The sequence below is a fragment of the Mus musculus genome, chromosome 4 (genome assembly GCF_000001635.26).
Source record: "Mus musculus strain C57BL/6J chromosome 4, GRCm38.p6 C57BL/6J".
Lineage (NCBI taxonomy): Eukaryota > Metazoa > Chordata > Mammalia > Rodentia > Muridae > Mus > Mus musculus.
The window spans coordinates 60217535-60231163 of record NC_000070.6 but is presented as its reverse complement, the minus strand read 5'-3'; the positions used below and the strand labels follow the sequence as shown (position 1 = coordinate 60231163).

Below are 13629 nucleotides of genomic sequence, written 5' to 3'. Positions count from 1 at the left end.
TTCCCTTTGTTGATTCTGCTGCCCTCTAGCTCCCTTCATCCTCCATGAGTTACTGGCCAATAATCTGTTTGCCCCCTAATTCTGTCTCTACCTCTGGTTTCCAGGGGACCATGATAGGTTTGGGGAGCTAAGCAGGTAGATTCCAGTTACTCCAAGCATCCTCTGATGTAGCCACAAGTGGCCACAGGTTCCTGGGTTCCTGAAAGGAAAGCTGTGGATGGATGGGAAGGATGACTAGAGAAGTAATGAGCCAAGACAAAGTTCTCAGATCAAGACTCAGTCTTTAATGTAAGTCCCTGAATATATATGGGAAAACCCCATACCTGTCCCTTGGTTTTGGCTAAGTTCTGTTGTTTCTTTCAGCTGGATTGAGTTGCAAAGTAGGCTCTTCAGCTGCTCAGTGGTCAAGCAGATTTCAGTTCTCTAGCAGAAACATGTAAATGTATAGAGCCAGATGCCTGGCTCCAGTGGCATAGACTTAGGGGGTCCAGTTCCTCCATTTTTATTGATTAAAAATCAGCTGAACTGGAGCATAGAATTTACTTATGCTCCATGGCCCTGTGTGGGAAAAATGGTGGCTGGTGGCTGTGCCTGCCTTGATTCTGAATGTCTAGACTCCTTTTCATCCTCCCTGGAGTACACGTGCAATTTGTGTTTATTTACACAAGCATGGCTTTTCAGTGTTTATAATGAACAAACATGGCCTTTTGGCACATGCCTCTGTCTTAGGTTGATAAGAGTCATAGACTCATCAGTGGCCCATCTTGGCTACTGGACCTCATAGCACGCCTTTTTCCCATTCAGATCAAAGCCACAATATGCTCTCAATGCATCTCTTCATAGCGATGAATAACTGCCATATGTGAGCTTTGCTGAAGGTGAGAATGTATGCAAATAACCAACCTGCTTAAAATACAAAGGAAAAATTAAAAGGAACAGAACTAAAGTTCTCTGTGGGGATGTCCCAGGCTCTCAATTCAGTTCAAATTAGCAAAGATCCTTCCCAGGGTCTGGCCTCCTAGTGTGAGGGAGGTGGCTTTGAGAAGCAACAGAAAAAAAATAAAAAATAAAAAAACTGTTCCTCCTCAGGTAAATAGTTGTAAGAGTCAGGTAAGCTGGATGATAAAGATTTTTTTAGCAATCTTCATGATTAGAATATCCAAAATTGGATTTTTTTCATTGAGAATTATATAAAATCCCAGTGTCAAGGGTAATATTAAATTGTTAACAAAACATCTCAAATGCTTGAATAGCCAGTTCCATTTTCTGTTTTAATCTGATTTGGAACACCAAGCATTAAAAAAAGTTAATGTAGGCAATGACTAATTACATTAATATTTGCTTCTCTTGTTAAAGAAATTGCAACCATAAAGCCTGAACAGGTGTCAATAGTCACATGTAAATATTTTATTTTTCTAAGATCAGAAATATGAGTATCAGTTTGCAATAATTGATTAAGTAAAAGTCATTGAGATTTTAATACCATTCGGTGGAACAGATAAAAATTGAGGTTTCTGAGAACAAGTCTTTACAATTTAACATGTGCATTCTCTAAAAATACCAAATTATTATATCAAGCCATTACTATTTTGAGGATGTAAAAAAAAATGAGATAATATGGCCAACTGTTCTTGTTTAAGGTCTATAATCTTCCTGGGATAAAAATCTGCTGTGCCATTGCCTTAAGGGGTCTGTTCCGGGCAGTCCACAATGAGTTCTTAAAGGTGCAATGAGTCCTTTAAAGGAGCAATATTTTCCCTTGAGATGTATGTGCAGAAACAGTTGCAAAATTTGAGAATTAGCAGTATCTAAAAAAGAAACTCTTTCAAGAAACTATTAGCCTATATATATATATATATATGATATCAGTATACAAATTAAAGCTTGGTTTTTTTTTCCAACATTTCAAAACACTGGCTCCAGCACACATTCAATTATCTGTCCTGAAGCAGGAGGAACCTCAAAAGAATAAACATGTGATCCAATCACATATACTTCTCTCCCATAGACGGACAGTTTATAAATACAGTAGGTGTTTTCTTTATGGGATGCATACATCAATTTACAGGAAATACAAAGGCATGCATAGAAGTAAATTTTAACTTGTCTTTGGATAATGATTATCAATTTACCCAAAAGTTTACTATGCAATAGGCCAAATATCAATATTCTGCAAAAACAATTTAATTGCTATTTGAAACAAGTTATAGATGTCTTGTCAGGCTCTTAAGATTTTTTTTCTAAACTACCTTCATGATTCTATCCTACAATATTTTATTAACACCATGACAGCTTCATAACAGGATGTTAAAACAATACTTGGAGATGAAGAAAGATGATTTCACATTAATACTTCCTTTACCAAAGAATTGCTGTGGGCTCATTGAGTAACAATAACTAAAATAAGCAGTTATCATTCCACTATCATTGATTACAGTTGATAACAATTGATTACAAAAGCTTCCTCTATTTTCTGAATAGCTTTATTTTATCACCAGTTAATTTGCATCTCCCTTGATAACATCCAACAAAGGCTTAAGTCCTCCTGTGGTAAGCCTAAAGTGAGGTCTTAGCCAATTAACATCTCCTGGAACCTTTTGAAAATAATTTGAAGGAAGCAAATCATCTTCTCTTTCTTGAATTTTCTCTACCATAGTTTTCTAGGATATAACTGAGAGCCCAAATATTGAAAAAGATATTGCCTTTTGAATCTTTTCTGGAGTGACAACTACTCCAAAATTTTTCAAGCTCATTGTGTAAGAGCAAAGGTTTATAGTAAATTTCCCTTAAGATAGAATAGTTAATATAATACTCTCCATATAATAAACAATATAAACTCAAAGATTTAAAGTCCTAGGTTCTTGTATTGAACCAGAGACAAAAAAATTATTATTTTTTAATTTACATGATGTAGGGCTATTAGGCATACCTAGAGGCAAAAACTTTCCAATGATCACAAACTCACTAGAAGCAAACCCTTTAAAATCATCAGGTTGCAAGGAAAACACAAACTTCCAAAACCATAATAATACTATATGGAGTAGGCAATGCAGATTGTAATGCCCTTAGTAGTTCCACAGCCTCATTAACCTTTTATAAATCTTAAGTTTAAACTTTATTTTGAACAACACCTGGGTAAGCCTGTAATGATGCCCTTTAGGCTTAAAAATCATTCCCTAAAGGCAAGGAGAGGTGAGGCCCCAACAACTTCCCTGGGGAGGGTTTGCAGAGAGAGAGAGAGAGAGAGAGAGAGAGAGAGAGAGAGAGGAAGGGAGGGAAAAAGAGAGAGAGAGAGAGAGAGAGAGAGAGAGAGAGAGAGAGAGAGAGGGAGAGGGAGAGGGAGAGGGAGAGGGAGAGGGAGAGAGAGAGAGAGAGAGAGAGAGAGAGAAAGACAGAAAGAAGGAAAGAAAGAAAGAGAGAAAGGAAGGAAGGAAGGCCACACAATCCTCACTAAGGCTGCTCTGAGCTTTTCATTAACTCAAATGAAAATATTTCTTAATTTGAGCCTTTTTCCTGAGGTCTGGCCCAATGACTACCCCTCCTACAGCAAAAAGATTCCAGGGGAGCAATTCTACTGTCTGTTTGTGATTCAAAGTTTTGGACAGTCTTTCCTAAGATGATTTATACTTAAAACATTCCTTATAATCTTAGTGTTGTGAAAACATTGCTTGTAAGTATTATAATCCCCTGCAAGACAGCAATAATAAGCAAACACTGATTATATGAGGCTCCAATTTTCTGCACAAGGACAAATATATCCAGATAAGTCTGTCTTTGTTTCATGTGGCTGGATATCCACAGAGAGCTGCATTAGCATTCTCATAAGACAATTGTGAGAAGAAGAAAAAAAAAGGAACCCCTGCTTGAATTGAGACTCTCTAAAAATCCTGCTAGCTGTTTTTAGTAACATATCCACAAAATCATGAAAATGTTAATCAGGAACCTGTTTGATACCAAATAAATTATCACTTACATCTCCTTTCCAATCTTGGGGACTTAAATTTTGCTTCTACCACTGTATCCAATAAAGCTGTGTAAAAGGAGCAGCAGGTTCATACTGGCCACAGCTGTTTTTAACTTTTATTACTCTTGCATCCATCCTAATTACAAAATATGGGTGAGTTAAGAATCCTCAGCTTCCAATCAAACTGAAAGTGCAGCCAATAGAACACTGGCAATTATAACCATAATTTTTAAGTTCTTTTCAATATTAGAGCATAACCATAAATTTTGGAAAGCAAACCCCAACTAGAAGCAATCCATTCTCTTTAAAATCAATACCAAAAGGATTACTTTCATGTTACAAAGTTTGGCTAACAATTCTTATATATGAATGCATGACATTTCAACTTTTAATACTTCTTTGAAGAGACATTGTTTTAAATCTTATCCCTTATGAGTCTAGTTTCTTGGATAAGAGTTACATAAAATATTATCCCGATTTAGAAGTATCTTAAGAGGCCTGATTTCCTGGGCTGGTTCATGCCACATGTTGTTTAAAATGACTACAACCCTGAGATACCAGTTTTAAGCTAACTTTCTTGTTATCAGTGTTACACTTTTTAAATCATACCCAATAACTTATAAGCCAATACTCTATGACCAAGACATGCAGAGTATATTTATACCATTAAGACCAATCAGAAAACAAATGAAGCAGCTTCTTGAATCTTATACATTTGTACCAATCAAAGAATTTTTACTTTTCTTGGACTAATTTCAAGAGAAAAAGCACATTGTCATATGCTGAACCAAGTAATCATAATTGCAGAGATTTTTTCTGGGGAAAAAAACCTATCAGCTTCTTTGCCTTAGAACTAAGAAGCTGCGGGCCCCTCTAAAAAACAGCTTTCCAGCAGGGCTTCTCCTGCTGCACTTGACTCCTGGCTAAGGGTGCAGGGCAACTTAAATCAGCCACCACGGTGCAAACTGAAACTGAATCAAGAGATGGAGATCCAGCAGATAAAGTTTAAACCATTTTTTTCCTCCCAACACAAAACATAGAACAACAGTCATGTATTGGGGAGGCGAGGCAGGCAGATTTCTAAGTTCAAGGCCAGTCTGGTCTACAAAGTGAGTTCCAGGACAGCCAGGACTATACAAGAAAACCCTGTCTTGAAAAGACAAACAAAAAAACAAAAGAACAATAGTCATTCAGACAAAGAAACAGAAGCAGTCATGAGTTGACATGTGGACAGATTGTTGGAAGAAACACAGAAAATACAGAGAGGATAGAAAACTTGGTGTAACCAGAACTAAGGATGTCTCCTGTAGGACATCTCCTGATGTCCTTCTGTCCCTGTGAGAGTTCTAAAATCCATTTTCCTTCTCTCTCTCTCTCTCTCTCTCTCTCTCTCTCTGTCTCTCTCTCATGTCATTTGCATATCTAGCATTTCTCTTTTTTGTGTGTATAGTTTTTTCAACTTTTTATTTTATTTTTTTATTTTATTTTATTATTTTTAGCCTACTCCTCTTCTCTGATGCAGTTCTTGACTGTGGACAAATGACTTTTGAGAATTTTCCAGACCCATTTTCCACTGTCAACCCCTAACTGATATTACTGTTGGGTCCAATCTTACTCAGTCTAGCCTGTATCCTTTTTGCACCCTTGCAATCAACAGCCTTCAAAAGATAAAACTTATAGCACTAACATTAAAGCTGTATGTTGCTTACCATGCAGGATACCATCTTCCGTTTTTTGTAGCGCCCCATCATGACAGTGTCCCTCAGTCGGTTTTTCCATATTCAGGTCTCTGAATCCAGTGCCACCTGTAGCCAACAGCAGACACAGGTTACTGGGTTCCTGAAAGGAAAACTGGGGATGGATGGGAAGGACAGCAAGAGAAATAACAAGCCAAGACAAAGTTCTCTAATTAAGGCTCAATCTTTAATGTATGGCACTGGATATATATGGGAAAACCCAAAGTCCCATCCCTTTGTTTCAGCTGAGTTCTGTTGCTTGTTTCATTTGGATTGAGTTGCAAAGTAGGCTCTTCAGCAGCTCTGAGTTTTGGCAGTTCTCAGTTGTCTGACAGATGATATAATTGTATTAAAGCAAGACAGGACCTCCAGTATTGCAAACTTGTTCAGTCAGCTCAAGGCTGGGGGTTGGTGGGGATCACTCTGACACTGACACAGCAGGTGTTTCAGAACTGATGTTGAGCCAGGGTCAGCTGTATGCACTATCACTTTGGCTGCTAGAGAGACAACAGAATATTTCCTCTCTGGGACATGAATCAAATAAGCCTGTTTTTATTGATGTTCTTCTCGGCCCCAAATATACCCTGGCATCATATAAGTGGCTTGTATGTGTCCACAAGCTTTCTGAAAGAGTTATTTGTTCAGTTACTTGAGGGTGAAACAAAGATCAAAGTGATTAAATCATTTTCCTATTAGTTTCAGAAATGCTAGCTAGTTACAACTGGAATGTAAGTTGGTTTCACGTAAAGTCCTTAAACCCCTTACCCACACACTTTGTCTAGTCATTTCTTGACTACTTCAGGTTTTCAGTCACATAAACAGTCTACACATGCTAAGGAGTGTTAACATGCTTAGTGACAGGGAAGGTGCCTGAGTTGAAGCCGGGAGTGGGGGGAACTCATTGTTGCTTTCTGCTGTAGAAGCAACTTCTAGTTCATTACTAGAAAAACAATAATCCATAGCAGATGAGGTGCCACAACCCATAATTCCAGCGTTCAGGAGGCTGGAGCAGGAGGATAGCCACAGATCTAAGACCATTCAGACCCTCAGTGTAAGCTCAAGTCCAGCTCAGAGCTCACATTAAAAAGCTGGTCATGGCTGCTTTTAACCCTAGCACTGGGTAGATGGTGGAGAATGGAGGATTGCTGGGACTTAGTGGCCAGCCAGCCTATCTGAAATACACTAATTGCCAGATTCAGAGGGAGACCCTGTCTCAAGGGGATGAATTAAAAAGACATAAAGGGAGACAACTGGTGTCCTGTGCTGACTTCTGCATATACCAGCAAAGGCACAAGCATGTGCACATGTGTGCAGACACCATAATCAACCAAAAAGAAGAATGTGGGAAGAGGAGAAGGAGGAGGTAGATGAGGATGGGGAGGAGGAGGAGGAGGAGGAGGAGGAAGGGAGGAAGGAAAAATGTGATAATCCCCTAGAAGAGCTTCCTCCAAATACTTGTAGACCTAGAGAGAGTCAGTTGTCATACCTCATTCATTCTCGGTCCACACCAACTCCTCCATATTTTAAAGAAACAAATGTGTACTTTCTTTGCTACTACCTGCCAGTCTGACTTGTTTGGAACTCTCCAACACTGTTTATTCCTCGTTTGCCTGTTTAACCATTCCCCATTCATGGTAAAAATATCGTGACCTGTGTAGTAGAGTCAATAAGAACAAAGGCTCCTGAGTTAGAGAGTCTTGGAATAAATCTAAGTTCTCACATTGATTGGCTAAATGACATTATACAGTTACATCATCATTGTGAGTCTTAACTAATACTATGGTACGAAGAATAAAATAGTACATACCATATAAAGCTGAAGCAAAGTTGAAACAAAGCATATCACATACTTGCCTCCTTCTTGAAGTCTTTATTTCCTCACGTCAAACACTAGTTTATGTTTCTAGTTCCAGGGTAAATGAAATGTCGACTGATACAAAATATGTTCCCTTTGTAAATGCATGTCTTTGGAAACATGATTTTTAGCATGATTTCTACTTGGACATCCATCAGCAAATATGACTTTGAACAATACTTGTATTTTTCATTAATGATGAGATTATGTCTTGTCAGGTGAAGTCCAATATTCTCAAAGTAAACAGTTGATGAAACCTGGCTACTGACACCACTTTGGATTCTGAGGTCAGTGCTGTCTGTACAAAGGTTGAAGCCTTTCAGGCAGCTATCCCCATAGCCTTGGAAGACTTTTCTTGATAATTTTTTAAATTAAGATTTACTATTTTATTTGCATGTGACTGAATGAGTTTGTATGCACCACATTTGTAGAGGAGGCCACAAGGGTCGAAAGTATGTGATTTCCTGTTCCTGAAGTTAGAGTGTGTTTTGGGATGCCATGGGAGTGCTGGTAATTGAACCTGGGTTCTCAGTAAAAACAAGTTTCAAAGAATCTGACTCCTTCTTCTGACCTCCGCTGCACCAGGCCTGGACATGGTACTCAGGTACACATGAAAAACCAGTGCTCATACACATGAAATATAAATGAATCTTTTGCAAAAATTGGGTAACTCAAGTTCTTCCATACTCATCTTAAAGCAAAGATTCTATGCATACTTGTCCTTCCAGTTCAGTCTGTACTCCCTCCAAAACTGGCTTTCTGATTCCAAACCAGATCCAAAGTTGCATCTGGTTCCAGTTGGCAGTTCTCTTGAACACCCACTGTTTTATTGGGAATATGTTTTGAGAAACATAAGATTACTAAATCAATCCATAGGTTATGAAATTGCCAAGTTTGCAAAGGGCAAGGAACAATTTTTCGCCTCTAATCAATAAATGAGAAAACATTCCACAAAGCCTGACAGAGGTAGAGGAGACCCATACAGGAAGAGGATAAAAAAAAAAAAAAAACAATACAAAAAAAACCCACTGAACCCAGAGAGTATATAAGGACAAGCAAAGGGGCTGGGGAGTGGAGTGTAGCCACGATCACAAGAAAGACGTGGTCCTGACAGACAGACAATCCTATTCCCTACCAAAATGAAGATGCTGCTGCTGCTGTGTGTGGGACTGACCCTAGTGTGTGTCCATGCAGAAGAAGCTAGTTCTACGGGAAGGAACTTTAATGTAGAAAAGGTATGATCACTGAATAGTAGCTTCTGACTCAGAATGTGCTTTGGGGAACTCTTGAAGCCAAGTAGGTCCTTTGAGGGGATGGGTATAGTGCCCCAATCTCTTAGACAAATGAATGGATCCAGACCTTGAAGTAAGACCAGCTATTCATTACTGACAATGTTGGGGGAACTCTAGTCTCACTGAGAGGAAGGGACAGTATGCTAAGTTTTGTGACAACTGGCATGAGATCTACCCCTGTGTATGCTCAGGCCCTAACCCATAGGCTGGAGTTCAAGTGGACACATGTGCATGTGGTATCCCTGCTTCTTCTCCCTTAACCATTTGCTTATCTATTACAGATTAATGGGGAATGGCATACTATTATCCTGGCCTCTGACAAAAGAGAAAAGATAGAAGATAATGGCAACTTTAGACTTTTTCTGGAGCAAATCCGTGTCTTGGAGAATTCCTTAGTTCTTAAAGTCCATACTGTGTAAGTGAGATGCTCTTAGCTGAGAAAGAGGAAATGAAAACTGGTATGGTCTCACGCCTACAAACACTCGGGACTGGGGGAAGAGATGCCTCTCAGTATGTACATTTGTACACACATACTAAGTCTGTATCCTAAACCAGAACGCTCCATCTGACACTGAACCAAGATCTCATAACCAGGGATTTTTCAAAAGTCAGAGACAAGAGTTGGTGACAGGAATTAATTCACTAGGAGTTCCTTAAGGAAAGGTCAGAGACACTTCTGAAACCACATTATTGAGCCAGTATATCACAAGTTAAGATTATGTGATCATGAATCAAATTTTTCTTTCTAGTTGTTAGCCAAATAAATCCACCCCTTTGTACTTCCGTTTTCCTGCAGTAAAGGCGATAATAATAATTCTCCTCTGTGGTACTGGGAACCACATCAGGCAACATTACAGAGTGCTAATTTGAGGCAGATGGTGGAAATCTGGCTGATAATCTACACCGCTGGCTGAAGCCCGGCACTGGTGAAACTTGGAGGTAGTTGCAGTTGTAATAAGGATGAGAAGTGATTGTTGTTTTCTTTTTTTTAAAATACTAGGCAAATTTGTGATTGCTAAAGCATGAAATATTAAGGAATTAATGTAAATAAACGCCTTTTGCTAATTTTACAAAAACAGTCAAAAGTTAAATGGAATCAGAAACTGGAGATAGGTACAGAGTACAGGGTCCAGAATCCATCCAGATCAAAATCCCTTACGAACCAGCTCACTCTGTTTTACAGAAGAGATGAAGAGTGCTCGGAATTATCTATGGTTGCTGACAAAACAGAAAAGGCTGGTGAATATTCTGTGACGTGTGAGTACATAAAATCTATATATCTATCCACAAGATGATTAGTAAACCTTAATACCTTTAGTGTGTGTGTCTGTGTGTGTGTGTGTGTGTGTGTGTGTTTGTTGCTGCTGTTGTTGTTGTTGTTGTTGTTGTTATTGTTGTGTGTGTTTTGCTGGAGTTTGAAATCAGGAACTTGCACCTACTAGTAAAACTGGTGCCATCTTATAGCTAACACCCTGTGGCAGGAAAGTAGGATAAGTAGGGGGAGATGGAATCTATCTGATACTGCCTGGAGGCTAGCACTGGTGTTAATCGCTTAGGGTGTAGCAGTGGATGTTTGATACAACAAACTTATAAAAGATAGAAACATGTTGCTTGAAGCTGCTGAGGGAGGGAGGTAAGCCTAGGAGATGATCAGAGAGTGGTGCTGCTATGGCTGACTGTTCACTAGTGGTGTGGACCTCTCAGAGTCCCTTTTCTTAGGAGTTACTTCTTGAAGTTCAGAAAACTAAAGACAGAAAGGCTCAGACACTTCACCCATCTCTTCCACGATATGTATTTTACTGATTTCATGTTGGGGTAGAACAAGAAAAGGGTATCCAAAATTTCCTGCAGAACAAAAAATTTCTGAGCTGTGTTCCATTTCTTCCACAGATGATGGATTCAATACATTTACTATACCTAAGACAGACTATGATAACTTTCTTATGGCTCATCTCATTAACGAAAAGGATGGGGAAACCTTCCAGCTGATGGGGCTCTATGGTAAAGTATTTTCACACAGAAACTGATCCTCGGATGGGAAAAGAACGAAGAACCTCTAGCTTTAATATGGTCTTCCCAGCTTGGGCCTACCTCTTTGTAACCTCCTGAAGATTGATGCTCTCCCCATCAACCTTTGAGCATAGTAATGGAAGCATTCTGAAATCTCTCAGTGTGACTGAAGGATATTCTATGAATGCCAAATCCAGGATAGATCATACCAATGCCTGTCAATTGTGTTGGCAAACATACTCCCATCCTTATAGGGAAGTCCCTGTCCCCTCACTCAGGCTGTGGTCAATGCACACAATACAGCTGCTACATTCACTATTGCTCTTCTCACAGGCCGAGAACCAGATTTGAGTTCAGACATCAAGGAAAGGTTTGCACAACTATGTGAGGAGCATGGAATCCTTAGAGAAAATATCATTGACCTATCCAATGCCAGTAAGTCAGGATTCAGTTATTTTTCTCATCCTGAATATTTTATCATAGAGGAAACAAACCTAGTTGGCTACCAGTCATTTTTTAACGCTGGAGAGTCCTATCCTTATTCTTGGGGAAATAAAGTGGACCTGGTACCTGAACATGTTCTTGTTCTCACACGACAGATCGCTGCCTCCAGGCCCGAGAATGAAGAATGGCCTGAGCCTCCAGGTGGGCAATATCCAAAGAGAGCAAGGAGGGGGTTGGTCGTCATGGAGAGGCCCTTCCCAAAGTATTAATGTTGTGCACCCAAATTACATTAAAAAATAGTTCGATAAAGAATCTTCTAGGAAAGCTTGAAGATTGGCTTTGAATTGTCTGGATTTGTGATCTAGTCCTACTTTGAGCTTGGAAGTAATGTGACCCAAGACTTAGGCAATGAAACAAGGATTTGAGTTTTACATATTTGATGTATGGTTGTATAAAAATGGCTCAGCGATGGGTTCAATATCATTAAGACACAGAATGGAAGGTTGTGGTATAACTGTTCTTTAGTGTCTGTGGACCCCCCCCCCATCCCACTCGAGATAATAACATCTTAATCTGAACTCTGTACAACCTTGGCTTCTTACCTGGGAGTGGAGGTCCCTGATCACTACTTCTCGACCAGGTTGGAGAGCAAATTGCTATGGCCCTCCTTTCTCATGTAGTACAAGACATCACTCATATAATGTGTGAAGTCTTTAAAAGTAGCCAAGGCTTTTATCATTATTCTACAATTTACCTAACATTCTTCAGAGCTTCTTATAACAAAGGTGGTGGAAACAAGCCTCAGATCTTCCATTACGGTCATTTATTCTGACTTTCATCCCTGTGTTCTGGCAAATAATTCCAGTTAGATTGCAAGGGAAGATCCATTTCTTCATCCCCTTTGTTCTATATAATAGAATGTCTCACTGTCCCGAAGTCAATCCAAGAAGTGTTTAATGAGTTTCTATATTCTTTCTTCCTGGCTTACAGTGTTGAGTGGAGACTTCTCACCAGGACTCCACCATCATCCCTTCCTATCCATACAGCATCCCCAGTATAAATTCTGTGATCTGCATTCCATCCTGTCTCACTGAGAAGTCCAATTCCAGTCTATCCACATGTTACCTAGGATACCTCATCAAGAATCAAAGACTTCTTTAAATTTTTCTTTGATATACCCATGACAATTTTTCATGAATTTCTTCCTCTTCCTGTTCAATAAATGATTACCCTTGCACTTAAATATATGTCTCTATGTCCAGAAAAAATGTGGGGCTGATAGTGAGTGAATGAGGGGACCTCCTGGGTCCTGTAACCAAGATCCTTCCTTATGACCCCAAATGTAACCTGAGTTTCTGGATTTTGGCTCCCCTGCAGAAATCCCCAGCCCTGATGTGTACTGCCTGCTCTTTAGCTCTCCTGATTTAGTGATTTATGAGGACCTCGGGAGCATGACACTTGCTGTATGACTCCTACATCCATAGTTTCTCTTTCAACACAGCAAAGGAGAGACACATATTTCTAAGGCTATGCCTGCTCAATAACTTTCAGGACATAGTGAGGGGGGAGGTTTGGTAATTAGAGTAACATTGGATAAAAAGAAAAAAGTTTCTAGCTTTCCATAGAATACTCTGGACCCTAGATCAATAGATTAAATTGGTTCAACTCAGGACACATGAAAGGAGTTCTTCCTGTAGTTTGCTAAAAGATGGCAAAACACTATTGAGAACCCTAACTAATTATGATGAAATAGCTCCCTCCCCACAATTGCCCTGATTTGTGGGTCCAAATCATTCTCTGACCAAAGCCTCCTAAGTGGCTTCAACTACATCCATGGACTACCATGCCTAGCTTTTCATTTTTAGAATTGACAAAAAATTAATCGACAAAAAAAGTGTTCACAAAATAAGCTATCAATGGGAATCTTTATATAGTTAAGAAGCAGTTCCAATCCAAGACTCTGTAGAAGACAAAAAAAGGCTTGACCATGCTACCATACCTCCAAAGAACACAACCCAGAAAAAGGTACAAAAAATTTTGGTTATTCCATACCAACACTGCAGGTTGAGTTCAAGCTAAATCCTCTCGCTTTCAACACCAACCACTTTGTAGAAATAAGATTTGAAATAGTGAAAACATTCAAAGTCAAGGAAGGAATTCAAAATCTCAGACCAAGCAATCCCTTTGTAAAGTAAGAAGACAGGGAAGAAGTGACGGTTGACACAGTAGAACTGTACAATTCTTTGTGATCTGGGAATACATTACAGCTAAGGGAACATAGAGGGTTGGGGGAAACTGTCACAAAAGCCCAAGGATGCCACATGAGCA

The 13629-nt window shown here is 39.3% G+C and overlaps 1 protein-coding gene across 2 annotated transcripts; it reads left to right on the top strand.

The window, feature by feature from the left end:
• Nucleotides 1–8598: 8598 nt before the first annotated feature.
• On the top strand, nt 8599–12544 carry Mup8 (major urinary protein 8). 2 transcript variants are annotated; one of them, XM_030253011.1, is made up of 7 exons: nt 8599–8790; nt 9129–9262; nt 10031–10104; nt 10738–10848; nt 11191–11292; nt 11416–11502; nt 12292–12544. In XM_030253011.1, exons 1-7 carry the CDS (start codon nt 8695–8697, stop codon nt 12393–12395), a joined length of 708 nt encoding a protein of 235 aa, XP_030108871.1. In that variant the 5' UTR covers nt 8599–8694; the 3' UTR covers nt 12396–12544. The 2 variants fall into 2 exon arrangements, with proteins under 2 accessions (XP_030108871.1, NP_001334060.1); NM_001347131.1 differs by having other exon boundaries at nt 8624–8790; nt 11457–11502.
• The last annotated feature ends 1085 nt before the right edge of the window (nt 12545–13629 follow it).